The 27,123-nt window shown below is 38.3% G+C and overlaps 2 protein-coding genes across 2 annotated transcripts in view; both read left to right on the top strand.

The window, feature by feature from the left end:
- Positions 1-255: 255 nt before the first annotated feature.
- On the top strand, positions 256-3,521 carry LOC141001738 (monocyte chemotactic protein 1B-like). The gene is made up of 3 exons (XM_073472899.1): positions 256-318; positions 2,909-3,032; positions 3,250-3,521. The coding sequence occupies exons 1-3, from the start codon at positions 261-263 to the stop codon at positions 3,341-3,343; spliced, it is 276 nt and encodes a 91-aa protein (XP_073329000.1). The 5' UTR covers positions 256-260; the 3' UTR covers positions 3,344-3,521.
- Positions 3,522-6,100: 2,579 nt separating this feature from the next.
- The window catches only part of vps9d1 (VPS9 domain containing 1), a 40,394-nt gene continuing 19,371 nt past the window's right edge, over positions 6,101-27,123 (top strand). The window contains exons 1-13 of the mRNA XM_073472189.1: positions 6,101-6,216; positions 8,565-8,637; positions 11,131-11,331; positions 11,507-11,672; positions 13,105-13,216; positions 16,100-16,162; positions 16,749-16,801; positions 17,962-18,049; positions 18,382-18,467; positions 19,627-19,775; positions 20,786-21,139; positions 21,317-21,446; positions 24,383-24,576. Of these exons, the coding sequence (XP_073328290.1) occupies positions 6,124-6,216; positions 8,565-8,637; positions 11,131-11,331; positions 11,507-11,672; positions 13,105-13,216; positions 16,100-16,162; positions 16,749-16,801; positions 17,962-18,049; positions 18,382-18,467; positions 19,627-19,775; positions 20,786-21,139; positions 21,317-21,446; positions 24,383-24,576 (1,762 nt within the window). The 5' untranslated portion in view covers positions 6,101-6,123. The remainder of the gene's footprint in view (positions 6,217-8,564; positions 8,638-11,130; positions 11,332-11,506; positions 11,673-13,104; positions 13,217-16,099; positions 16,163-16,748; positions 16,802-17,961; positions 18,050-18,381; positions 18,468-19,626; positions 19,776-20,785; positions 21,140-21,316; positions 21,447-24,382; positions 24,577-27,123) is intronic.

Genomic DNA, 27,123 nt, shown 5'->3' with positions numbered 1-27,123 from the left:
GTTCTATCAAGTAAATGGATATCCCTGTTGATATCTGGTTCTGTTGTAACAGATAAAAAAAGTTACAGCACAGAGCAGCTTCTGAAATGCTGGTTGGTGCATGATTTAACATCTAATGCTGAGGTGACCCTCAAACTTCCTGTCTCCCAAAATGATCTATACGAACATGAGAATATGTAACCAAGACACACAGTGATCGCATCAGATAACTTCAGAAAGCAAAGACGGGAGGACATCATTAAGTCTGCAGTGAAGACAGCATGAAGCGCTTTACACTGGGGATCCTGCTGCTGCTCACTGTTTACTGCACTGCCATGCGTAAGTCTAGTTTCTGGAGTTTGGAGATAATTGCCATTTGGGGGTCTGTTATCTTGTTTAGACTTCAAGTGTTTTTTTATAATTATTATTTAATTTAGTAATTTAATTATACCACAAGCTCATGCATGCTTCATGCGAAGGTTTCAATGGATCATGGGAGAATGGTACGCCTCAAAAGATATCTGATTGTAAGAAACAGATATCTTGGTACTTGTCATCTTAACAATATAATATAATACAAAAAGACGTTTGGCCATGGTCGACCATATAGCTTCAGTTTTGGCCCTCTAAGGCACCCCTGCTTTGGTTTGTCTGATTAATAAACTATCGGGACCTTTGATTCTGAGAATTAAGCATTTCTGTAATGTTCTGTTTGAACTGCTAACTTTACTGAAAGTTATTTCTGCAAAGCCTAGATATCTAATGAGGGCCATAGCCAGTTTTCTCAGTGCAAAACCAATCCACACTTTTTAAAAAAAAAACTTTTGGGATTTTTCAAATTTTCTATATGCAGCTAACTATTCAATTACATTAATAGAATTTACAATTAATATTCAGACATACTGAATTATCTATATAAACACACACTTATATGGCTACGAGTCAAATTTACTGGAAAAATCAGCCTATGAACATTTTTATTTGTGTCCTCAGTGGTACATTATTACAGCCCTATACACAATATGACAAAAGGCTTAAATGTGATGCAAATAGAATAATTTTAATTTTATTTTTTTTAATTTAAGATCCCTTCTAGTCCCACAATGGGGAAATTCTCTTTATCACTCACATTACACACACATGCAGACACACACACACAGTGTATAGAGGAGATGAGTGAAGGGGCTGCCAAATGCACGGCGCCCAACGAGCAGTGTTAGGGGCCGGTGCTTTGCTCAAGGGCACCTCGGCAATGCCCAGGATGTGAACTAGCATTCTCCATTACTAGTCCACATCACACTAAAGGATGTTTTTGAATAACTCAACCAAGAGAACCAATATGATTCACATGCATTTAAGTTTACATTCATTTTCTTCTCTTGCAAAAGAGATCTTGAACTCAATTAGTTCATCTGATAAAAAAAAAGCTTGCAGTTAATTAAAAAAGTAGCATTAATATTGACCTAGTGGGTAAAACAGTGGAGCTTAGTAACATAGTTAATAGCCCTGAACTGACAAAGAGTAAAGGATACTTTGAGTTATATTTAGTTTATTCCAATAGTAATTAGTAATAGTAAATATTTTTTAACAGAATTTCTACAGTGCCAATATTCATCACTAAAAGTCTATACAATGTGACAATGGAAATCAATACTGTCACACACTATAGGTAAGTGACAATGACTAATGAGCCATAGTTTTACTGTTATAATGCTTGATTAAGTGACCAAATCAGCTGCCATCATGCCTGCCATCATTCTTAGCCTGAACTGCCTGTTGAATTGTCTGTAACTTACTGTTTGCTCATTTCAGTACAAAAGCAGGACTAGGCCAGGGGTCAGCAATTTATACTATCAAAAGAGCCCTTTTTGCCCCATCCCTCGTCAAAAAATCTGTCTGGAGCCGCAAAACATATTTGTGTCTGATAATTAAAGGTAACACAGCCTAAAAAGTCTAACTTAGCCTTTCAAGATTATTAATAGTAATAATAATACTATTATAATTAAAATAGTACTGTATAAGTAGTAGTAGTACAGTATAAGGTACTTGAACATTGCATTTCGATTTCAAAGATGCCATGTTTTGGTGCATTTATGAAACAAAAGAACTAGCCTACAATAAATAGAAATAGAGGAGCAATACAGAACTATATATGCAGACCTACCTAAGTCCTCCCTGCATTTGTGAGAGTGTACAAAATAAAAAGTAGCCTCATTTGATAATAAATAAAACACATGGCAGCAGCCTAGATTTAAACACAGTAAAGAAAAAAATAAAATTAAAATTATTGTTATTTTTTCATATAGTTTATTAGATTTAGTTGAGTAATTTCACAGTAGAAACTGTAGAAACAATGACATGGTTCATAAAACATTTATTAAGCAGTTGTGAAGGTTAAAAACAACAGTTGCTACTCTCTGACAGCCCTCCAAATAATGTTTATAAATGAACTAGACAGTATTTATTAACCATTTACAAAGTATTATGACCATCAATTGCAACTTTCCAAAAAACACTTGCTATTAAATAGTGTATAAAGCATTTCATTGCTTGTTAACAATGAAATAACTATTAAGTAAAGTTTACTTAACTATAAATTTGCCATTCTTTTATTATAATTGTTTATTTTAATGACATGACAGATATTAAGATTAAAATATCAAAGACCAAGAACAAATACCAAGGACGTGACCTCGGGGTCCTCAATGGTAGCTGCCTGGTTTCTGTGACTTTGTTGTCCTGCTGCTTCCGTGATTCTGATTCAGTCATGAATGACTCAGTCCACTTTGAGGATTCAGTGTATGCCTTCTGTATTAGTGAACACATTACCAGCAAGCAGCAACTCACATGCTAACTTGTTGTGCATTGAGGTCACTGAATGACTGTGGTGCTAAATGATCCTTGTTTTTGTTTTTTTGTCATTTTTCAGCTCATGGAGTGAACGAAATAGCACCTGCGACGTGCTGCTTTCAGTTCTTTACTGGAAAGATACCACAGCCACAAATTGTCTCCATCATCAAGACTCACAACAAATGTCATGAGAAGGGATTTGTGTACGTCTCTGCTTTACTCTGACACTTTGTCTGTAGAATGATCCGCACTAGAGCAATGACAACATCTTCAGCCAGTTTTTGTCTGGGAACAATAATACAATACAACATTTCAAAGAAACATGACAGAGAGAATGTTCAATCTGTGACTTTGACACCAAATTATATTTTCCATTTCTCATTCTGTTATGATTTTGTGTGTGTGTATGTGTGTGTGTAGGGTCAGCACTGCCAGAGGGAACGAAATCTGTGTGAGCCAGAACCTGGACTGGGCACAGAAAGCTTTTGAGCAACAGCAAGTTCAACAAGGATGATTGATAGTCCTCTGTATGAATCATCAAACATCTCCAGCTGCTGCACCTCCAGCCATGACAACCCTCTGTCAGATCAATTTATAGTTGGTAGCATCTTTTTATGATAATGAAAGCAGGTTTGCATTGTTTACTTTTATGCAGAGACCCCTAACCTCCCTTTAAGCTTTATTCTTCATTTCTCAATTCTCGCATTCATGCAATTAAAATGAAAAATAAAAATGTTTAAACACATAGGACAAAGTGTTGCATCTAACTTAATCTATCTGAGAACAGCCACAGATTTGTGACATTTAAGGTTTTTTTTTAATTGTCTCTTATCTTTTTCATATCTAAAAGTTCATGTCAGAAGTGTCATTATTTAGAAGAGATAGCAAAACACACAGAGCCTTAGTCAGTTAGAGCCTAGTGAGTGGATAACTGCATAGTATAATTACAAAAGTAACAACAGGAAGTCAATCTTCCTTGGATTCCAAAGTCCAGTCTGTCAGTACGTCAAACCTATTGCTGTTAAAGCCTGAAATGTTTAATCATTTTCCAACAGTTGGGTGTCTCTTCCTTTGAGATCTGGTCTGTCTAATACTGCCATACCTGTTGAATACATTGTGTAATTGTTAGTAATAATAACATGATGGCTATAGCTACACGTTTGCAAGCATGACTTAGCTTTGTAATATTCATCCCTACACATGACACAACTACTCATTAAAAACGCTAAAAGGCACAAAATATCAGAAATATTACTTAGGCTACATATCAATTGACACACCTCCTAAACTGCCAACATACAATATTCACTGTAATATGTGGCACGCACTAACTAATGATTATGTACCCTTTCTGGCGACCTTCTTTCTTCACATACATTGCTCTCAAAACTAAACCTTCTTCTTATTTTAACATTATGCAACAATACATTATACCATGGTCTGGGTTAATACTCGATTCTGATTGGCTGGAGGATGTCAATTAACTTGATATAGTTCTGTAGTGATGAAGTATTTTTGTAGGCTAACCCGGAAGTTAGCATTGTCCTGGTTCCCTCATCATAAAGTCTATGGGATTTTTGAATTGGATTTTGGATTTCTGCCAAAGACAAGCTCTGTAGCAAACACCAGTTTATGAAACTTACACATTTTGTTCAGCGAGATAATTTTCACAGATGAACATCACTTTTGTGGTTTTTTAAAATGTAAATTAATTTGCTAGAAGTAAAATGCCAAAGTGAGGCTATAAACAGACACATATGTGCTTTAGAATTCAGAATTCAATTCAGTTTTGATGTGAATGGGGATGCATGGAGAAACACACTAAGATCCAACATATCCACATCGTATGACTTCTGATGAAGAAATGCCTCCAGGAAATGAAAGAACACACTTCAGAGAGGACGTTAAACGCTTAATTTTTACCCCAAATGGCTAATAGGCTAATATTATGGTAACACTTTATAATAAGGTACACAAAAATGTGAGCAGTTACTGAGGATCGAATGAATAAGAAACAACTTACAAGTAAGTAACAAGTAATTCCTGAATAACTGTGATGCAAGGACTAAATAGCAGATAATAATAAGTTACTGGATAACAGACTGTGAGATTATACATTAATGAATCATTACATAATGATTGGTTCATAAATATCGATATATAAGAATCAACATACTGACCACTTTCTTCATTAACTGTTTTTGATTAACTATCAATCAGCCGCTTAGTGGCAGGAACTAGTGAGGACTAATTCATTCCTGATTACTGAATCATGAACTGAACTACTCCCATATGACCCCTCTCCTCTGTGACCTCCACTGGCTTCCTGTTGCGGCCAGCATCCGATTCAAGACCATGGTACTGGCCTTCAAGACCGTCAATGGAACTGCACCCATTTACCTCCAAACACTGGTCAGACCACACGCCCCAGTGCGAGCACTTTGCTCTACTACATCCACTGGCCGGCTGATACCGCCATCGCTGAGAGCAAACAAAGGCCGCGAAGTCGCGACTCTTCTCTGTTCTGGCACCACAGTGATGGAACAAACTTCCGACCAATGTCAGGACAGCAGAGTCACTCGCCATCTTCCACAAAAGACTCAAGACTCACTTGTTCAGACTTTACCTCAACCCCGCATAGCATGACTCCCTCCCTCCTAAATGTAAATGTCATTACAGTAGTTTCTATTTTTGTGCACCTTTAAGTAAAGTGAAACATCATACTGAATAGTTACCCAATACAATTAGTTTAGTTACTATTTAAAGTAATCATTACTCTTTTTCTGTACCTTCATATAAAATGATACATTATACTGAGTAGTTACTGACTAGTCTTTCCGGAGTATTTCCTGGGAGTTCACATTTAGTTCTTTAATAAACAGACAGTATGATTCTCAAAAATATTTGAAGATTTATATATACAGGTTTTAATGTAACGTCCTCGGTCCACCCACAGTGTTCCAAATTACAACCCTATCCATTCAAACACACAAACCCAATTGTCTGAGTTGGTACAAAGCCTTCCCTCAGTGTTATCCCTTATGGAAGGGACAGAACCAGTTATAAAACAAAGAAGAAAAAAAAAAAGAAATTAGCATTTTCAACAACGTTTTGAGGGACAGGATTATTAAATAACTACCGAGTCCTTTGCCTTTACCACTCCTGTACAGTAGGGGGCAGTATACATCTTTGACATTTGTTTACACCCTGCCATGATTGAACACAAAGAAGAAGGAAGGCAGGCGAACTGGCGAACTGGGAAAGAGGAAGAGGATCCGGCTGGACTAACTAACCATGGCTGCAGCTGACAGTGGGACGAAGCCCCTTCAAAATGCCATGAAAATGGCCAAAGTAGCGATACAGCTGGACGGAGGAAACAAACATAAGGTAGTAAGCTATACAGCTTGAATGCAACGATAACAGGAAGGTTTTTTAGCCCCACAGGAAACGATCTGTAGTGAAGTAAACAAACGGAGGGGGGCGGGAGCTGTTAGTGGGTTAGCTAGCTAAGCTGTCACTTCAGCATGTTGTTTTCATGTAAACACACCTGCCTGGATTCAGGGTTGAAAGCCTTTTTAACCCTTTCAGTGTGTATTCTGTAAATCGCCATTAAATGTGTGCACTACTAACTTAACATTTAATAACCCACTATTCTTTCACTTAATATCACTTTTGTTTTAGACTAAGACGTAGTTAGCTTGTTATTCCAAAGTCCCTCAATAGTAAGGAGTTTTCTTTTATTCAAGACAATTATATTATATATATGAATATATTATGAATCACTTTTGTTATTCTAAGTGCTGTATCCTACGATACATATGCACTGACAACTTTTGTAACGTAGCATTTTTAGCATGTCCACTCAAAACTAGCAAAAATAGCTAATTTTATTTTTGATTCTGACTTGTTACTGTCACCATTTTTAATTACTACATGGCAATTACCAATGAAACAGAAAAAGAAGCAGTACAACGACTCTCCATGCATCATATCCACTTATCCTGTTCAAGTTATGGGGGGCTGGAGCCAAGAGCGGACATTCCACTTCACTGTTGGGGGGACAATAAACAGAAAACACTCAGGAGAAATTCCTGACAAGGACACCAAAGGTGCCGCCAAAATGTATGCATAGGAAAAACTGATTACCTAGCTTACAATTAAAATATACTGTATAACAAAAGATAAGTAACTTCAGGGTTGTACCAGCATGTTAAAAGTACCAATATTTTGACTTGGATTCACCTGTGAGGTAACAGGCAGAACAAAATGCAGTCATAACTGCACATGGGGTTTAGTTATTATGGTAATATATAATGTCAGACACATCTTTCAGTCCAGTTGCCACGATTACATTTTAGCAGTTATATTTTCTGGACGTCATAGGGTACACAACATTTTTAAACGTGACACCCCTGAATATTTTAAAGGACAACCCGGGAAATTTCTAGCCGTGTTTGTTGTGACAAAACAGGTGTAATGACACTTCAGGACAAATACAGCAGTGTCTGTGGCGGCCGAAAGAGCCAGCTATTTTAAGCAAAACACTGTTTTCCTAACCCAAACCAGGAGTTTTTTAGTGCTTAAACCTCAAACTTTGTGACAAGAGAAAAACAGAGCCTTTCTTTAAAGTTAAATTTTGCAAAATAGATACTTACTATGGTCCCAAGCTTTATTCTTCTTCTTTATTCTACCAGCACCACACTGAGAGAAGCTCCACAGAGACAGGTGTGTGAGAGGCAGGTTGATTGGCAGTGGACCAAACCACTGTGAGGCAAATGGAGGGGGGGAACCAATCTTTAGGAACCCAAAAAACACATTGTTCCACATCTTTAATTAGCAAGTGTTTTAATTGCATATTATGATATAGTTCAAAATTCTATGTTTCCACTGATAAAGGTTATTGAGTGGGACAAATCTCCCTTTATCCTAGAAAGAGGGGGTCCAAACCCCCCTGTCCCCCCCGTGATTTCCACCTATGGTCAGGCAAGAAGCAGTGTACAGCAGTCTACCACTGACCCCACTGACCTCTACCACAAGCTTAGTTTAAAATACATGTCAGCACTCAGTCAGTAGTGACTTGAAAATGCAGAAAAAGAAAATAAACAACTGGAAGAACTGGAAATAAAAGTCAAGTCAAGTCATAGATGGTACCTGAGAGAATAGTGACGAGGGACGAAATTAGGCCTGGTGTTGAATTGACCTCTAAATTTGTAAACTGTAGAAAATAAATGTTGAAATGGCCAATGGCCAATCACCAGAGTGTATTTAGAAAATTTGGCATCGAGACGATTAACAAGCAACACATAACAGCACTAAATGGATACTTTTAGAATTGCATCACAACGTGCAAGAATAATGTGAATAACCTGTGAAATACATCCAGTGAAACTGAAACATTAACATGTTATCCTACTCTGGTGTGTGAACCAAATTAAAGAGAGACTATTGTACTAAAGTTTTTTGACAAACCATTTTTTTCAAGCTAAATTTCTGTTGGTACTGTGTACTGTATTACTGTATTAAAAAAGAATGTTTTTGGTGTTGTTTGGAAAACATCTAGAAAACTAGGCAAATTTAGCAACAATGGCTAACGCTATTTTTAATTCTTACTTGTTACTATTGCCATGTCTCATTTGCAGTAGTTCTTCTTCCTGTTATTCTTCCTGTTATTATTATTATGTTTACTGTATAGTATAATGATAAGAATATACTACATGCTTGTGGTCTTTCTGCAGGAAGCTTACTGTGAATACCTCCGGATTATCAGCTTCATATCACATGCACTTTTGGAGGAAGCTGGGTCACAAAGTAAGAAATAAATGATGATATACTGTACATGACCGATGACAAACATATGTACTGTGCTTTATGATAAATGATCTAACTATATGATTATTTAATCTATTACACCTTTAGTATGTGTAGTTATTAGTGGCATAATAACATAACATTTGGGAAAAATTCTGTGTCTCAGTCTAAGTTGTCTAAGTTGTACCTCCAAACTGTACTCTAGCTGAAGTACTTAAGTACATTTATTGTAAACTTTTTGTGTTGTCACATTAAACTGCAGTTCACTGTTTAATGCCCTATCCTGCACTGCAGTACGGCATTTAAGCAGTGTGTATAGAACCTGTCTTATGTGTTCATTTGATTGGCTCTTCTGTTCAGCCTTTATAGAGACCACTGATCTAACTATTTAGAGCAAATATCAGCCGATAACAATTGGTAGCTGATCAGTCAAAGCACGCTTACCTCCAGTCAGCTTTTTAAAAAAAATGAAAGTTACAGTTAGAGAGCTGTCTGCATTCCTCTTCTGTACATCAGTTAACAAAACTAGGTTGAAACCTAGCATGTGACTGGACAATCAATGTGCTCCTGAGGATGTAATTGATGACTGTACGGGGCATATTAAGCTTTCTTTGGTTAACCCAAAAAATGGTCCTGTGTTCAAGCCAGCATTAAAATGTCCACTTCAAGATAAAGAATGCCCTAAACATTTCACTGTGTTCACTTGTTCAAAGTGTTCTGTGACTGTGATACTGTGCTATGGCAGTATTGTCAAATAACTGCATGAAACATTTCATATTTATCAAAAAAGTTAACATGTCACTTATTCGAGCCTCCATCCAAATCTCTAACAGTTGAACCTGCCTCATCAGTATGTTATAGTGTTTCTTTATAGCTCGCAGCTGTAAGTTATTGCTCACATGGGCCTTTTCATTGGATATATAGCTTGGGCAGCTTTAGATTGTGCTGTCCCATGTCATGACAGCTCACCTTCATTATGCTCATTTTTAGTCCTGAGGTTTGTTGTTTTATTTGTTTTAGCTCAAGTTCTCCAGTCAGGCCAGACACTGTAGGCATCTGATACCATCAGCAATGGTATGCTGTGGGTCCTATTCTGTATAAACTATTGATTTTTGGTGCCTATTGCCATTTTCTTTTCTATGATTTTGATTTGCATAAATTCACATTTACCTACAAAAACTAGAGAGTAGTTGCAATAAAGGCTAAACATATTTTCAACATTAAAGATGAATCTAGAATTCTCTGCTCTCTACTAAACACCAGTTATAAGAACTGCTCTATCATAATGAAACAGGCAAACAAATGATCTTTTCAGTCTAGTTACGGTAACTTCTCTAAAGTAGTTCACGTTGTTATTGACTGACGATAAGACAGCTTACTGTGTGTAACCTGTATTTACCAAAGACATCAATATAACTGACAGTTTTTTGACTTTGACTTGTTGCTCAAAGATACTCTCTAACTTTGTTACTGCAGTCAGTCACATTTCCTCCCAGCTTTTTGTTTCACACAATTTAAATATTGTTAGATGTGATAGGAAATGTGTAGGATTGGACAGGGCAACAAAATGTATATCTTTTTTCCATTTTTAATGTAGAAATCACTATAACTTAAAAATAATCACCTGAATGAAAGTTATGTGCTGCTTATGTGAAAAAAGTAACATATGCTTTTTTTGTGGCTTCAGGAGGAAGCTGCATGTAATCTGATAAATTGTCTCTAGTGATGTCACTCAGTGTCTAAATTGCATTTTGGGTAATGTAGGCACCAGGTTTTTAAAAACAAGTTTTCAAGACATAATATTGTTATGATGTAATGAGTTTTGTTTATAGTGAGCACTAACATTATGTCTGACAAGTTGTTACAGACCTGGGATTTGTATTAACAACAGTTTTGTTGCACCCGGAAACTTTGGGTGGGGCCAAATTGCACAATTTCTACATGATGTTGCTTTACTATGTAAAAGTGGTGGAATTAACCTTAAACTGTATGTGTATGTGCAATGAAATCACACGTCGAATGATCGTCTAGGCAGTTATGTAGGTAAATAGTTCCATATGCTGTATGTCAGGTGGTTGTATCTTTAATTGAACTGCAAGTAGTGATACCAGATATTACCGGACCATAATGAGGATTTCAGCTGATTCTGATAAGAGGTTCATTAATAAAGAGAAAAGCCTCTTAGGTTTGAACATGTGGCATAAATGGATTGGAGGGTGGAACCACTCCAGACTTGCCTTGTGGGGACTAGCAGAACACAAGCACCACCTCTGCCAACATAGTTAATCATTATAACCAGACTTGAACTAATCAATGTAAATACAGTAGCTGATTGTTTGTGCACAATTAAATCAGATATCAAATGCCATGTGATGATAACATTAATCATTTAAGTGATTTTCTTTAAAACAAAAATATACAAATGAATAAATAAAAAAACAACAACTTCTCATGACTTTCACTGTCTTCTCTTACTTTCTGCCCCTGCCTCAGAGGAGAGGGAGATGGATGTGGTGGAGGTGGAGCGCATGTTGAGGCTGGCTGAACAGTGTCTGGAGCGAGCCAAGTCATTTATAGGGAAGAGTGCCGACCCCCCTGACCCTGCTTCCATCTCTACATCCTCCTCCTGTTTACCTGGCCAATCAGAACCTCATCAGACTGCTGTCCTCCCAGCCACCACCGCTTCTAACACTGGTATGTAAATACATCCCCTCCAATCAGAAGTAACTCTTTATCAACTAACCATTCAATCACTATTAACTTGGAGCCTGCCCCAGGGGTCACAAATCACAACTAGCCAATGTATAGCCACATGATTTTGTAATGTAAGCCAGTCACCATAACTGTCTTTCTGTTTGCCCTATCGCAGTCCTTCCATTCGATACTCCTGTTGACGCAGGGCGTCAAGCAGCCAGCCCAACAAAGACTGGTCACCGCAGGGTTTTGTCAGATGGCGGTGGAGAGCACTCCCCTTTCCTTCCTCCTGAAATCTTCCAGAGGCTGCAAACAGTGCAGTCACAGGACACAAGCAAAAAGTAAGGGCCAGTTTTTATCAGGGAGGACAATGATTGCTCCAGTCAATGCCAGATATCCTCTGCAGTGAACAACACAGCACGGATAACAGTCTTTTCTTGGAACCAGTCACTTCTAGTTTTTACTCAGAACACAATGTTTTGAACTGACCAACCAGTTTAAACATATTCATTCAGTCTTTATTAATGTCTTAAATGATAAGTTCACCCGAAAAAAAACATTAAATGGCTCCATACAGCTTGTCCGGCTTGATCCAAGTCTCTGGAAGCCCCGAGATTCCAAATTGATTTGAAAAGACATTATTTTACACCCTTGACGCTCACACACCCACATCAGACTCTTTTAGCTTAGCGGCTAAAGTGAAGATTTTGGCTTAAAAAAAGGTAGAAATAACAGAAATGTTCTGGGTACTATGAAACTTCACCCAACTTTCCAAGATAATGACTAAATTTTCATTTTTTAACTTATCCTTTTTTATAAAAAGGAGAGCATGTAGTGTATATTAGTGTTTAAATGGCACAGATTTCTACATCCATTGTGAACTTTCAACTGCAACTGTGCAGTTGAAAGTGTGTTATCATATTAGTGACATATTTTATGCCTTTGTTGAACCTAACTGACAACTGCCTTGCTACAGAAATCCACAGATCACAAATTATTTGAAAAGGCGTTATTTAAACCCTTGACGTGCTGCTGAGCTGGTGCACCCACTCCAAACACTTTTAGCTTCGCAGCGAAGATTTAGGCATAAAAAAGAATGTCAATAACGACTTTTCAAATCAGTTTGGGATCTCCGGGGCTTCCGGAGACTTTTTTTTACCGCCGGAGATACCCACTACTTCAGCTATTTGGGAGAATGCTGCAATAGTGTTCTGTTGTCAAGCTTCAGAATTTTATTGTGGACTAACCTGACTTTCCATTGGTAGGAGGGGTGAGTAGATTTTCTTTTTTGGGTGGACTTATCCTAAATTCAGTTATCTAAAATTTTAGACCTGTGGTTAGAAATACAATTAAAATATTTTTACTCTTTCATACGGTTTCCAATGTTTTAATAATGTTGCTCCTTTGCACTGTCAGCCTGAAACTCAGTTATTTTATTTTATGCCTAATCATCCCTATCAGTTTTCATTGTACAGTGATAAAAATATTCTCAAAAATATTAGAGTTAACTTGCAGTCCTCTCATGACCATAAGTGAATGCTGTTTGTGCTTGTATGAGCTTCATATTAGAATGTCAGCCATGTTGATTTGAAATATTTAGTAGTCTCAACTGAAAGTAAGTGTCTAAACTGCTGTAAATGATAATAATAATGATTGTTTGCCGATAGCTGGAAAGACAGATTGCATCATTTACCTTTGACATACACCTTAAGTGACATATTGCTTGTTTGTATTTTTATTTTGTGTGTGCGTGTGTGTGTGCATGCTCTCTAGGGAGCTGACACCCATAGAAGAAGCATCACGTCTGAACCAGAAGTTGAAAGCCAATTATGAAGCGCGTCTTGCAAGGCTCACACCTGGTCAGGCCTACCAGAAGACGTCTTTGGTATGTGACTATGTGTCTGTGTTTATGTGTGTGTGTGTGTTTTAGTGTGTTAGACAGACAGACCTCGTGGCTAAGGTTGATCTAATATTATAACAATAATATTAATCATCTTAATATTTAGTTGACTTGGGCTGATCCCAAATTGATTTGAAAAGACATTACTTATACCTTATTTTTAAGCCAGGATCTTCACATTCATCAATTTGCGATCTCGAGGCTTCCAGAGACTTGGATCAAGCTGGACAAGCTGTATGGAGTCATTTAATGTTTTTTTCAGTTGATTTTTATGTTTCAAAACTAGCAAACTCCGCTTGTTCTCGTCAGCAGCCTGGAGATGTTGTAAAAGAGGTTACATATAATTGATGTTATATGATTGTATTCACTGTTTACCTGTTACCTTTTATCATATGTTGAAGTAAAGCACTAGATCTTGTACTTTGAACTTGGGGATCATAGAACTATGAATCGATTTTTACCACAACCAACTGTTGGTTTTCTCTCTTGATGGCATCGTCGGTGGGATGGTTTGGTTAGTCTACAATCAACAACTGTTGGATTGATTATCATGAGAATTAGTACAAACTACAGTTACTCAAGATAATCCACAGGCCGTGTTGTGAGCAGTTTCATGTAGGAACTATTTTCTTCTACCAAACTACACAGCATTCGTATCACCACGCAGAGGGAAACATACTGTATAACTAATCATAGACAACAGGCTAATGCTTGTGACAGTTTGAGATGTAAACATTAATTGCATCCTCCTTGGCTCAACTATAATGCTAGCGAGCTTAGTTGGCTTAGCTAGTTAGCCTCTTGTCCATGAGTAGATGCTCACTTCCTTCTGCACAATAATATGGAAAGAAAATAGTTCCTACAGGAAACTGCTCACAAGAAAGGACGGTGGATTAGCTTGAGTAAGCAGGTCATGATTAATGGAAAGAGACATTGCTGTTGAGTCTTGCAAATATATTGTTGGTGCTTTGAGCACCACAAGCCAAGTTCCATCTATTTTCCATTATGTTGGAGAGAAGGCAGACATCTCTGTGGGTGATATCTCCGTAACTTGGTGACTCACACCTAACAATCTAGATGGATAAAAAGCACTACAGGTAGGAAGAAAAAATATGACTTTGGTCTGAACTGTCCCTTTCACTAGTTTAAGGTACTCCTCTCACACCATATGTATAATTAATGAAATTAAGATGGCTTTAGTATCAATGGGCTATTGTAAAATCAGTGACTTCCCCAAATGTGTAGTCCTTACTATTGCTACTCCAAACTGCCTCTCACTCAACAATTTATTCTTGTAAAAAATAATAATAATAAAATAATAAAAGTACGTAAAGGGATTTTGAATTTCGTCTGGTACTTCCGGTCTGGTATCTTGCCGCATCTCGATGATGAATGAATACCTGCGGGAGGTGGGGGTCAGCAGTGTAGTGATCTCTGTACCTCATGGGTTGTTCAATAGATAACGCCTCACCTTAAAAGCAGCACTTTCTCCTCCCCCCGTACTTGTGTCAGTGGTGAAAGCCATCTCCAGACAGAAAAATATTGGTAAGCGAGAGACACAAGACAATAGCGTCAATTGGTCACGGTGAAGAGACACGCTCTGACCTGAAACGCTGATCCCGATATTAACTCTGTGTTCCTGTGGAGACTTTCTCATTCACGTTAACTCGTCATTCAGATACGGAAAATGTTTCAGCCTCAACTGGAGCTTCGTGCTTACTGGAGAAAACTAAAGGCGTTTGTTAAGGTAAAGTAAGCCGCCTGTATGCTAGCTAATTAAAGCTACGTACGCGCACTGAACTGTCAGCCAGCACTCATTTCACGTTTTAACACAAGCAACAGTCAGTTCACAGACGTCGGCCCGGTACCGGCCCGGTACCACCGCTAAACTGTCTGCGTTTGTTCAGGATGTCAGTGTTAACGCATTCACAGGAACTTTAGTGGGTCCTTAGTGATGCAGACCACTCTGGCAGGTATCACCTCAGTTTTAATACGGTCTTTAGGTAGCGGTTGTGATAGTTGAAATAGCTATAGTTTAGCTATAATTTAGACTTTTGGTCATTTTGTGTTTTTTATGTCCTTGTGGTGCAGGCTGTAACATGGCGATGGTTCCTTCTGAACGCTTTTATGCGTAATTTATCGAATCTCAAAGTAAAAACCTTTTTTTCAATGCTTTTTTCAAAAAATCATTATCATTATCAATCATTATTATTATATCATTATTTGAATTTAAACATACAAAATAAGCAGATCTAAAAAAAAAAAATAAAAAAAAAAAAAGGAAAAAAAATAGATGCAGAGTATGACCTTTGTGCATCACGTCCACTGGAGTGGAGAGATGTATTTTCAGTCACATAACAATTGTACAAGAATCTGGATAAAAGTATTGTAACTCCATGGTTGAAAATGGCCTCCTCGTATCAGTACACTGTAGTGGACACAATGTACAAAAGGGTTAAATTACTGAAGGTAAAGCACCATTTTACTGACTTTGTGAATAGATTGTAGATTTTAGATGGGTATTAGGATGGGGTGTGACATAGTGACTGGCTTCACATTTCTAACAGATTTTTTGTAAACCTCACTATGTTGGTTGTACAGTATGTGTATGTTTCTCCAGTGCTGTAAATATAGGTGTGGCTGTGTGAGACTATGTTGGTGGTAACTGCCTGAATTTTGGTAATATTTAGAAAACTTCCATAGTTTTTTTAGTTTCCCACCTTATGTTTGTTCTGAGATAAACTGGATTTTTCTCTACAGAGGCAATTCACATGTTAATACAACTTTATATTATATTGTTTCTCAGGCATATTTAAGTGCATGAATGCATGTATTTAAAGCAATTTCCTCCCCTCTTTTCCAATACAGACGCTTTCTCTTCAGAGGCAGATGATGGAGAACCTCATCATAGCCAAAGCCAGACAGGATGCTGTATCCTTCTGTTGTGAGCTGGTGTCCTATTTCACTGTGTGGTAGAAGTCTCAATATTTGTTGCTTGACAGATGAAAGCTAGCTTTACTAAAATCATCAAGTTTTTCACTAAGGCAGTGTGTGATGTGTTATTCCTGTATCTTATGTGACTTACTATGTCCAAATGGATAACATTTTCTTAGCTTTCAATTCCCTTAAATGGGCGTAGTGAGGTGTGTGCAGGAATGGGCGGATGACAAATGTTAGTGTCATAGGAAACCAATAGTCAAAAGGTAAAGAGACCGTTTTATCTATTCAGTTTTTGGGGTATTTAGTAACTCTTAAGCTTCAGCTTGACAAGTAATGACAAGTAACAATATTTAAGTGGAAACAGCAGAGCCTTAGGTGTTATCATAATGTTCAGTTAACATGCTTAGAAACAGTCAAGGAGAGGAGACGGGCTCTTTTAAGATGACAAAATGGAATTCTACTTATAGAATATTGGCCTTTAGGTCGTTGGCTGTTATTGATTTTCTGGTTTGTTGTAATGATAAAATTCCCCTGATTTGTTTGGACTTAAGTTTCTTAATGTCCATTGTAACATTAGCTACAGCGGAAGATGGAGGAGAGAAGACTAAGACTACAGGAAGAGGCCAACAGGTACACCATGGTTATCCACACTAAAAAGTATTGCGTGGATGCCTCTTTACAAGCATGCATGTTGCTCAAACACATAGTTACAAGCACCTTTTGAAAAGGATCCAGAATTTTGCTACAACATAACATTGCCATGTGGCTGACTTGACTTTGACTAAATTCAGTGAAGCTATTGTTTTATGTGCCTTGTCTCAAGTTAGTTGCTTCTAGCATCTCCTAAGCTTTGAGATAAAAATGTATAAGCTCCAAAGTGCATTTAAAATGCTCCCTAGAAGGTCTGTGGCATTATCAATTTATGTTATTATCTTAAAGTAAAGCACTCAGTAAATTCTTGGAAAGGTTTACATCAGTTTTAGAAATTGATTAGAGCCACACAGTTTTTAAGATGGTTTCCAGTCATTTTTGCTATTTCACCAAAAATACCCACTCAAAAATATTAGAGAGGGAAAACGCTGGTTCATGTTTTCAAATGATGATTATTGTTAGGTTGTTTTTGAAAGAAAGTGAGATATGATGGTCTAGTACATGTACTGGCATTCTACTCTACACAGAAAATGTGTGAAATAAATCAGCATGTCCATGTTATTGGTTCAGGGCAACCGATAGTGCCATGTATTTTCATACCCTGTTATTATGTATACAATAATAAGCTATTAGAAAAGCTACTAATTATTGACTAATTCATATACACACTGAATTTTCAACATGCTTGTAGAAGGGACAGTGAATCCGCCAGCTTAACTGTGTCTGTGGATGGCACGTGTATGGTGGGTATGTATATAAATATATTTGCTAATTGATATGTTTAAAAAAGTAAAACTCGCAAAATATTATCTAACAATAATTTGGCGGCCCCCCTGCAGTAACTTTGGCCCCAAGAGATTGTGGGCCCCCTGTTAAAGACCCACTTTATGTATCATTTAAACTTAACTTGTGTAGTGATGGTAAATTGGTAAATCTTTGTATAAACAATGACTTTCTACACCAATCAATCATCAATCCACAAAGATGCAGGTTTCATACTGTGGTTCCACGATAAAGAAAAAAACCCATCAGTAACTCTTGATATCCACAAACTCACAATGGTTATAATCTCAAGGTGGTGCCGAGTGGCTGCAAGTAAAGATGTTCGAAATATTTTGTCTTTGTTTTTGTCATTACAGGAGATTTGCAGCATCTGGCGCAATGGCTGCAGAGGAGCAAGAGCAGCGTATTCTGTATACCAATGTACTGGAGTATGAGCAAGATCATGTAAGTTTGCAAGTAATCATTATAAATGTGTTAAAGCTACCGAAAGAAGCCATCACAAGTTACCTAAGTTACCAAGTGATGCCTTTAGTAGCACTTGCTTGTTCTGGCCAGCAAAACCTGAGTATTCAATATATGATTACATGTAACACTAAAGGCAAACAACTCTGGGCTTATATGTAGCTGTTTTAATCTTTCTCACACAACTGAAGAAACTAATTGTAAAATTTGGTATTGATCAATTTTATATTGATCAGTTAAATTAAAATGAGTCAAGCAATCAATCAGTTATTTAAAATTCTAAATGTAGTTTGTATATATTTCTGTCTCTTTAGGATTGGCCCAAACTGTGGAAAGCTAACATGAAGAAGAATCCTGATGATGTCACATTAGTGTCAGGTCTAGTCTCCTATCTGTTTAGGTAAGTGACTATAACATGAGTATTTCAAATATAGTTAAAGGTAAAAGTTTTTGTCCCATTGTGATCCAGTTTTTAGATGTAGTAAATCTGGGTTTTTTCCAGAGATAGGATCAGAGAGGTAAATGATTTTGTTGAAACTTCAGGGAGAATTTCCCTGGACCTGAAAGACCTTGCTCATACAAACTTGCAGAATATTTTGTCACCACTGCAACCTGTTCCCAAAAGCTAATCCGTAAAATGACAAGCACAGTTTATCTTGGCGTTGAATCTGCATTTCAGCCAGTAACTCCGATTTTACTCAGGAATCACTCAGGAATACTCCAATCGTGTGTGTAGTATTCATATTTTATCATGCCATCACATCGCCACATTACACATTGTTTGACGGTTCAAAAAGTCAACTTAGTCAACATTCCTGTCGATACACAATTGTTCAGAAGTGTTTGCATTTGTGTTTTGTTTACTTTTAGGAGGTCTTGTGTTAGTTTGACTCAAGTTGTTACTAAACAAACTTAAGTTGAAGCCAATACAACAGCTCTGTAATATACTGAATATATACATAAAACACACATTTGTATGTCTATGGATTCTGTGGTGGAAATTCCTTTTTAGAAGTGAACAAATATGAAATGAATCACACAAGGTTGTCTTTGTGTTATTTCATAAAGTGGTAAAAGCAAAGTACAAAAAGAGTTGACCAATTTCAGCTGAAAAGCCAGCCACATCCACCAAGCTAACTCTGACAAAGAGTCACAGACAAAGTTACAGTTTGCACACTCAGCGATACCTTGAGAAAGGGAGATTTTCCCAAAACAATATCCAGCTGACCAGACAGACCTTGGATGTACCCACAGCACCTGAGACAACACTTTCACATAAATCAGCGAGGTCACTGTATAAAACTAAGTCAAACAGTTCATAGTTGGGCCAGGTCATAATTCATGGTGCGGAAAAGGTGTAATAAACCATAAAGTTATAGGTCAATACATGAAATAAAACGGTGCAGGGTAATCCAAGGTAACAATATGTGTGGTTAAATGCAAATTATACATTTTGCTACTACAGATTCCTCCTAGAGTTTCTAAAGCCATGTATCAGTTTTTTATTTTATTTCTATATTTATTTATTTAATTTCTTTGTGTTTGAACTATGTCCTCAGCCGGTCTGACCATCCAGTGGTGAAGCTGCTGCGAAAACACCAGTACCGAATTTACAACAGGCTGTATCCCATTGTCAGTAAAGGCCTTCCTCAGAGTCCTGCACTGACACTGAGCCCATCACGCAGCACTCACAACCTTCTTCGTCCAGGTAGGACCCGAGCCCGGTGCTAGTGTGGTGAATTGATCAAGAAAAAAATGGGTTCACATCCATTTGGTTCATCTAATCAGCTGCTTGTCTCGAACATGAACAAGGCATTCAGGATAAGCCCTGAGTGGTTCAAATCATATCTACACCAAAAATTACTTCAGGCATGACTTAATATTTTTCATCCTCTACTGCTACTTACCCCTGGGGTGTCCTGTCAAGGTTCCATCTCAGGTTCTGTTTTATTTTCAGCTGCCCGTTAAATCAGGAGGTATGCAAAATGCTGTGTGGCCACACTGCTATCATGGCTAAAAGGAATGCACATGTTATTTGTGTAATGCACCAAGTTATGGCAAAGGAGCCATGCTGTTCCCTTGTGTAGCTATAGGTTAAATCACTTTTGATCACTATCAGTAAAAGCTGCTACATTACCATTAATACTAGGGTTGTACCGATCCGATCACGTGACTCGGAAATCGGGGCCGATCACGCCACTGAAGACTCGATCGGGACTCGGACGTTACGACCCGATCAGAGATCGGTTTTATATATATTTATTTAGTCATTATTTGTATTAGATTGTTGATATATGGGCTATTGGTGATTCAAAATAAAAAAAATAAAATGAGTATTTACTACCACCGTTTACGACATGCGCATGCGCAGAAGACCAGCACGCCAGTTTGTTTTGAAGCGGAGTGGCGAGTTGTGGCGCACCATGTCTGCTGTGTGGAAGTATTTTAAAGTGAGTGACGAGAACGATGCAGTTGCAAACTGTCAGATATGTAAATTTGGGATATCGAGGGGTGGTAAAATATAATAAAAAATAAGGGACACCTTGGATAGTTTTCTTCGATCTTTTTAATTTTTTAAATGTATTATAAGAGTATCGGATCGGGACTCGGTATCGGCAGATACTCAAAAATCAAAGGACTCGGACTCGTATCGGGGGCAAAAAACCCTGATCGGAGCATCCCTAATTAATACCTTTGCTAACTTTATTGATCATACAGAGACCCTGAGGAAGCCAACCAGGACTGTTGGCAGTAGCGCTGGTGGCCAGATCTTCAGCACTGGCTCTTCCCCCTCACTCTCTCATGACCTTGACACCAATTATGACGATGAGGAAGGGGAAGAGCCTCACACACAGGTCTCGGTGGACCGAGAGAACTCATTTGAAGATCTGGAGCAGTTCTTGACCCAGTTGGACTGGGCCCAGCCCCATGGCAGCACAAATGACACCGACTCAGATTTAGAGCTGACCTGCGATCAATTGATGCAGGACGAGAGAAACACTCAAGAAATGGAGATGCGAGCACTGACGGAACACCTCAAGGCCGTTGTCAAAGACATTCATATTGCAATTGGTGAGCATGATGATAGAGGATGGATGTGCTTGTTATTGCATATGCTGAATATGTCTTACATGTGAACAACAATTTCCTGTTACTGTTACTGTTATAAAAGTTAAGGCAGAATTTTACGTATGGTCAATGCAACCGTTGTTGGATATTAAATGGTAATGGTGTTTCTTTATGTTACAGATCAGCTCCTGTCACTGTGTTTGCTATCCTTTGAGTGTCTAAACACTGCCAGCTCTAAAGACCTGTGCCTTGCCAGCATAGAGGAAGCCTTCTTCACACCACTTTGGAGCGCCCTATTGGCTCTTTTCAGGTAGCAAAGCGTTATTATGGATTATGGATCATCTCACAAGACCCACCTGCCTCCAATTGGTTGGCTTCGTTGGTTGCATTCTCTATGCTTGACTCAAACTGTTTACATACACAGTAGCTCTGGTAATATCTATTTTCGGAGGTTTATAAACTGTAGTTTTGTGGATAAACAGACCGACCTCTTCAGCCTCTCTCCCAGTCTTCTGCTGCTCCTCTCGGGGTTACTCATCCCCCAGAGCTTCTCTTCACTGTCACTGGGCCTCTGGGCTTGTTAGGTAGAGCAGAGAGGAGGGCTTCTGACGGGCGTCCCTGCCAATGCTCTGCCACCTTGCCTGTTCGTTCTGCCTAACGAGCCCAGAGACACTACAGCTGCAACAGCCAGTGATGGTGATTTGTTTACCAGGGCAACTACGGCTCACAGTCTGCTGCATCAGCTCCACTGCTGGCTGTTTGACCAACAAGAAAAATCTATAATTTCTACACCTCAAGAACCATGTTTTAAAACTTGTCGGATGTGTCAATGAAAGTCAGTTACACTCTAGGTAACGTTTAAAGATGTAAAATTTGAATGCTTGAGGTGTATAAACCCAGTTGCCAGTTTATTAGGTACACCTAGCCAAAACTAATGCAGTCTTATGCTGTGGTCATGCATGAACAGGTATTGGCAGCTTTTTTAATTATTTTGTCCTCCCAGTTTATAATGATAAGGTTAGAATCATCATCGTTAGTGTCATTAAAAAACACTTCTCTGTGAAACACAGTACAATTCAATAGAAGTACAAACTACATCCCAGAAAATGATCATAAAATGGAATCAACATCTCTAAAACATATTGATGACAGTTCTGAGTCATCCAGGTCATGGTAATTGTAAGTGCTATATCGCAGGCAACTGGACCTGTTTCAGTTTCTTGAAGACGTTTCGGCTCTCATCCAAGAGGCTTCTTCAGTTCTAACTTATTTATTTATATATATATATATATATATATATATATATATATATATATATATATATATATATATATATATATATATATATATGTACATGTGTATGTATTTATGTATATGTACATATAGATATAGATATATATTAGAGAGAGAGAGAGAGAGAGAGCTCTGATGACCAGCATGTGGCAGTGCTACTCTGTCAGTGTCTTCCCAGCTCCTATTGCTCTTACTGTAACAATAATGACATTTACTGAATGTGTGTACCTCTTTTCACATGATTGTAGGACATGTTGTAATACCATATGCAAATGTGTCATTACATTTTCTGTAATTCCTACTCTAGATAGTACCCTTTAGTTTGAGAGTAACTTAGAAGTGATTTGACTTGACTTGTTAGGTGGTTTTAGTCTGACCCATTTGAAATCAAAATGATGCCACAAAAAGTTACCTGAGGGATGAATGACGGACAAGTTCGCTTTAGTGCCACAAGACAAAGACTCATCAGACATACAGTGACCTGTTACAGGTTTAAGGAGCACAAGTGTTAATAAAGACAGATTCATATTTTCTTTAATTCTTCAGGCCAGAGTTGTTAAATAAATATTGATAAGGCAAGGTTGATGTGTGTGTGCATTACATTTTTCTGCAGGCACTTGAATTGACTTCAGTTATTGTAGATATTTTGATCAGATTAAGCAAATATTTCAGGGGACAGTTCTTTGTTTTTGTTTCTTATAATTTTTTACTTCTTTTTGCCTCTTATTTTTCTATGTTTGAAATTTGATTTTGTCTTTTGGTCCATGCCACTGCTAAGTCTACTGTTGGGCTGCGAAGGATATACATTAAGCCTCAGGGACATCCTAATAGTGTGTTCACACCGATCACGAAGTGAATTTTCGCCTTGCGTTACACACATGACTTTGATCATTGGATCGTTTATGTTTATTCGCTTTACTCACGAGTGGGTTTTTACACCAAACAGCCAGATTACTTTTATTGTACATAGCCATAAGCTAGTGAGTATGGGCACACACTGTGGCTGTGTGTTTATGTGTGTGAATTCAGTTAAGCATCTCAGTAAACTCAGCACTCACCAAAGACTTTAGTTCTCTTTTCTTTTACCCCTCTATTCTCTGTAACGTTTCATTCATGAAGTAAATTACATTTCCCCTCCAGCTCCAGTCAGCAGTCAACATTTCAGTACATGAAAACTAGACAATGGCAGTCACCTGTATTGATCGCTGCTGCAGTCAGGTTGTTAAATGGGATTAAAATAAACCCGCTTTTTAATCCTGAAAGTTAAAAAGTAATCTCTGAGCACTCATCAGTATGCTGCTTCAGATCAGGGCAGAACTGATGCTGTTCCAGGTGTTTATTACCCCAGAAGGTCTTGCTCTGCACCAGACTCCTCCAGAGCTGGTCGACTCTGAGAAGCTGAGCACACAACACTCAGCAAAGCCCCCTTACACTCAAGAACACAGATGGAGAAACATTTGTAAAAAAAGACAGACAGTTTGTATACATACTACATGTTGACTGACATGTTGGCTTAATGGGCAACGCCATTTTGTTTTCTGCCTTCCTGTGTCAACATCTCTTCTGTGAAAAAATGCAGTTATTTAATTTCAATTTCACTTAACATTTCCTCCCCCAGCATACTGTATGTGGCCCCCTGTGAGGTCTCTGCGGCCCCCCCTGCGGGCTTCTCACCCATAAGCACAGTTATATTGTTCAGTTGGAACAAATACCCAAGCTGCCTAAAGGTCGCCCTGCAATTTTTTTATGTCCTGTCATCAACTTGCCATCGATGTTATTCCATCTTGCTAAAAATGAAATCTGGAATACTTGGCTCACCTGCACCCATGAAATTTGTCAAATTAAACAGTCAGCTACAGCAACTTAGTCGTAAAATACCCTTCTTCTTCCAGAATGCCTGGTTGTGTGCCTCCCTGTGTTTTCACTCTGCTAACGTTTGTCTTTATTTCTCAGGAAGGTCCACAGGGAAAGAGAGCAGGCCTTTGAGACGAGTATGAAGCTGTACCAGGATGCTTCGCCTGGAGTTGTTGGTGTTCCCTTGAAACTGTTCCCCCAAGAACCTGGTTCCTACCCATACGAGTCTGCTGTTCAGGAGCTTAAGCTTCTCATTACAGACTGCTGTCCACAGAGGAAGTTGGAATGTATTGGTGAGTCAGATTGTGTTGATTTTATTCTTACTCACACAAAGGCTGACTTTCAGGACAGATGGCTTCTCTAGGAGTGTATTCATTCAATCCCAAGAAGGAAAACCACCCTTTTCTGTACCATGACCTCAGACTTAGTGCTTACTCTCATCTGAGCCACTTCAGACTCTTTTTATCAGGTTATCTGCAGGTCTTAGTCTAAAACATTGAATTTAGTTTCCTCAGAAAGACCTTAGAAGGTATAAAAAAGTATTTATTTCACACAAGTTAGTTGGTTATTAAATGTTTTCCTATCGATTGCATGCTATCAGGATACTTTATTCATCCATAAACTAAAGTGGGATTATTTTGACAACAGATTGTGCAGTAGGAAGCTGTCCAATCCTTTTTTTATTGGAATTTTAGTCGGCACCATCAGACCTGCAGCAATCACTGTTGCTATTGCTAGTGACATTTGAAAGTAGGAATATCGTCCTTTAATGAGCAAGTGTCAATATTTGCCAAAACTTGAATTATGAATTAACTTGAAATTGATCTTTGATTTGCAAATCTGTCTTAATAATTCTATGACAAATAGTGCCTACTGGTTTTCCATAATATTTTTGTACTTTGGATGGTATGATAGTGAAATGGTATTAAATTGCATTCTATGCAATGCAAGTCTTAATGAGTGAGTGAGTGAAACAAAATTTCATGATTGGTCAAGGCAGTTGAGTAGCGTTTGCTCATTGGCTTTTGGCCTTTCAAAATTAAGCAGCGCAAATAACTCAATTCATTCCTACATTACCACACGCTGACAAAGGTCGTTTTTTTACACATGATTAATTCCAATCCAGAAATGCATGTTGTAAACTCTTTCACTGGCCACCCCAGTAACCAATCTGCGCCTTGACCAGACAGGGTCCAGCCATATACTAGGTTTTGGCCCAGTTTTGTTGGGGATGTAATTATTTCTGAAGTAGGCAGTTTAAATTACATGAGGCACCATATATGATTACAATTAGACCTACTGAATAGCATATGCAATGTTCATATCACCCTAGCTTCTTTAGACAAATCAGTTTTTTAGCGCAATACAGATGTCTCTCCTTTCAGATGATGCCATTACCGCAGTGTTAAAGGTGCCGCAACACGGCAGAAAAGGAGGGGGGACTTTTATTTTATCCATCTGATTTTGCATTAGCTGCAGTGCGCACCAACAACCACCAGGTGGCACATGTGAGCAGCCAAGACTACAGTGAACATATCAGGGCCCTGAGTTTTTCTCTTCTCCCTCTGGAACCAGACATTATTTCCTTATTGACTTAGTCTGTATTTATGGAGCGCCTTTAGGGTCACATGGTAGAAAAAAAACTGGATGTGGAAATCTGTGCTCTTGGATTCACAATCTGTGTGCACGGTTTTGTAAATCTGTGCTCTTGGAATCACAATCCATGCGCACGGATCTCTTCTCATTGATCAGTGCAGCGATAGTTATATTGAGATATTGACAATGATCAATAAACAATAAAAGTGATGACAACAACTCCGCTTGACTGTATATGAGCAAAATGCTTTATGTTACTGGAGGAGGAGGAGTGCTGCGGTGCGTAATTTGGTGCACGGATCTCAGTCCTCTGATCAGACCGGACAGGTCATAAGAACTATAATTCTGATTAATAGGTGGGTTAATGTGGGTGGCTGAAGTGGCGCACAGCAAAAGTGTCGTTGCCAGTTGTAGAATGACGGTCTTAAAAAAGGTGTGATGAGGGGCTTTGCTGGCGCATCTCGGAGCAGCAGAAAGCGGTTGCAGTAATAAATGATAATGGGCCCTTGATCTAAAGTCAATGTCACAGTGTTTGACCTGCTATTTAGAGGGCTCAGTATTCATATAGTGAGATGCACCTTCATAGGCAGGTTCACAACGCATGTACACTGTGCTTTCATGGTTAGAGAGGCTGCTTTCAGTCATTTAAAGGTTTCCTTTCCATGCACGTAGTGGTGTCACTGTAGCAAACATCATGGTTCATTTAGGCAGCAAAAGTAAATCTGTGTCTATAAACAGGACAGTACAGAGGATACTCTCCAGAGGAAATGGCAGTGATGGAGCTCAGGAGTCAGGAGATAATCAATGAAGTTAAACTCTGTCTCGTGCGTAAACGCGCACATCATCTCTCTCAAACAGGTTATATAGTAAAATCCAGTCATCAGAATTTTACTGTCTTCATCAGGATTCAAGCGCTCTGCTGCCACTTACCGTCTAGAGTTATCAAGTGTAGCCCCCCCTTTTTCTGCCGTTGCGTCACCGTGGTTAACACAGTGGCAAGCATGTCATATGAAAGGAGAGACATCTGTATATTATTCCAGTTTTATTATTTATTTTCTACAGTTGCTCTTAAAGGTACAGTGTGTTATATATTGAGTAATTAGCGGTATCTAGTGGAGAAGTTCTAGATTGCAACACTCCCTTGCTCACCCCTCCCTACGGTGCCCCTCACGGACAAGAAACTAATTTTCTAAATATGGACTCGTTCACAACAGCGTTGAGTATTTTTCCTAATTCAAGAGATG

The sequence above is a fragment of the Pagrus major genome, chromosome 8 (assembly GCF_040436345.1).
Source record: "Pagrus major chromosome 8, Pma_NU_1.0".
NCBI classification, from domain to species: Eukaryota; Metazoa; Chordata; class Actinopteri; order Spariformes; family Sparidae; genus Pagrus; species Pagrus major.
Note: the sequence above shows the minus strand (reverse complement) of the source record. Positions and strands in the feature narration are given on the sequence as shown.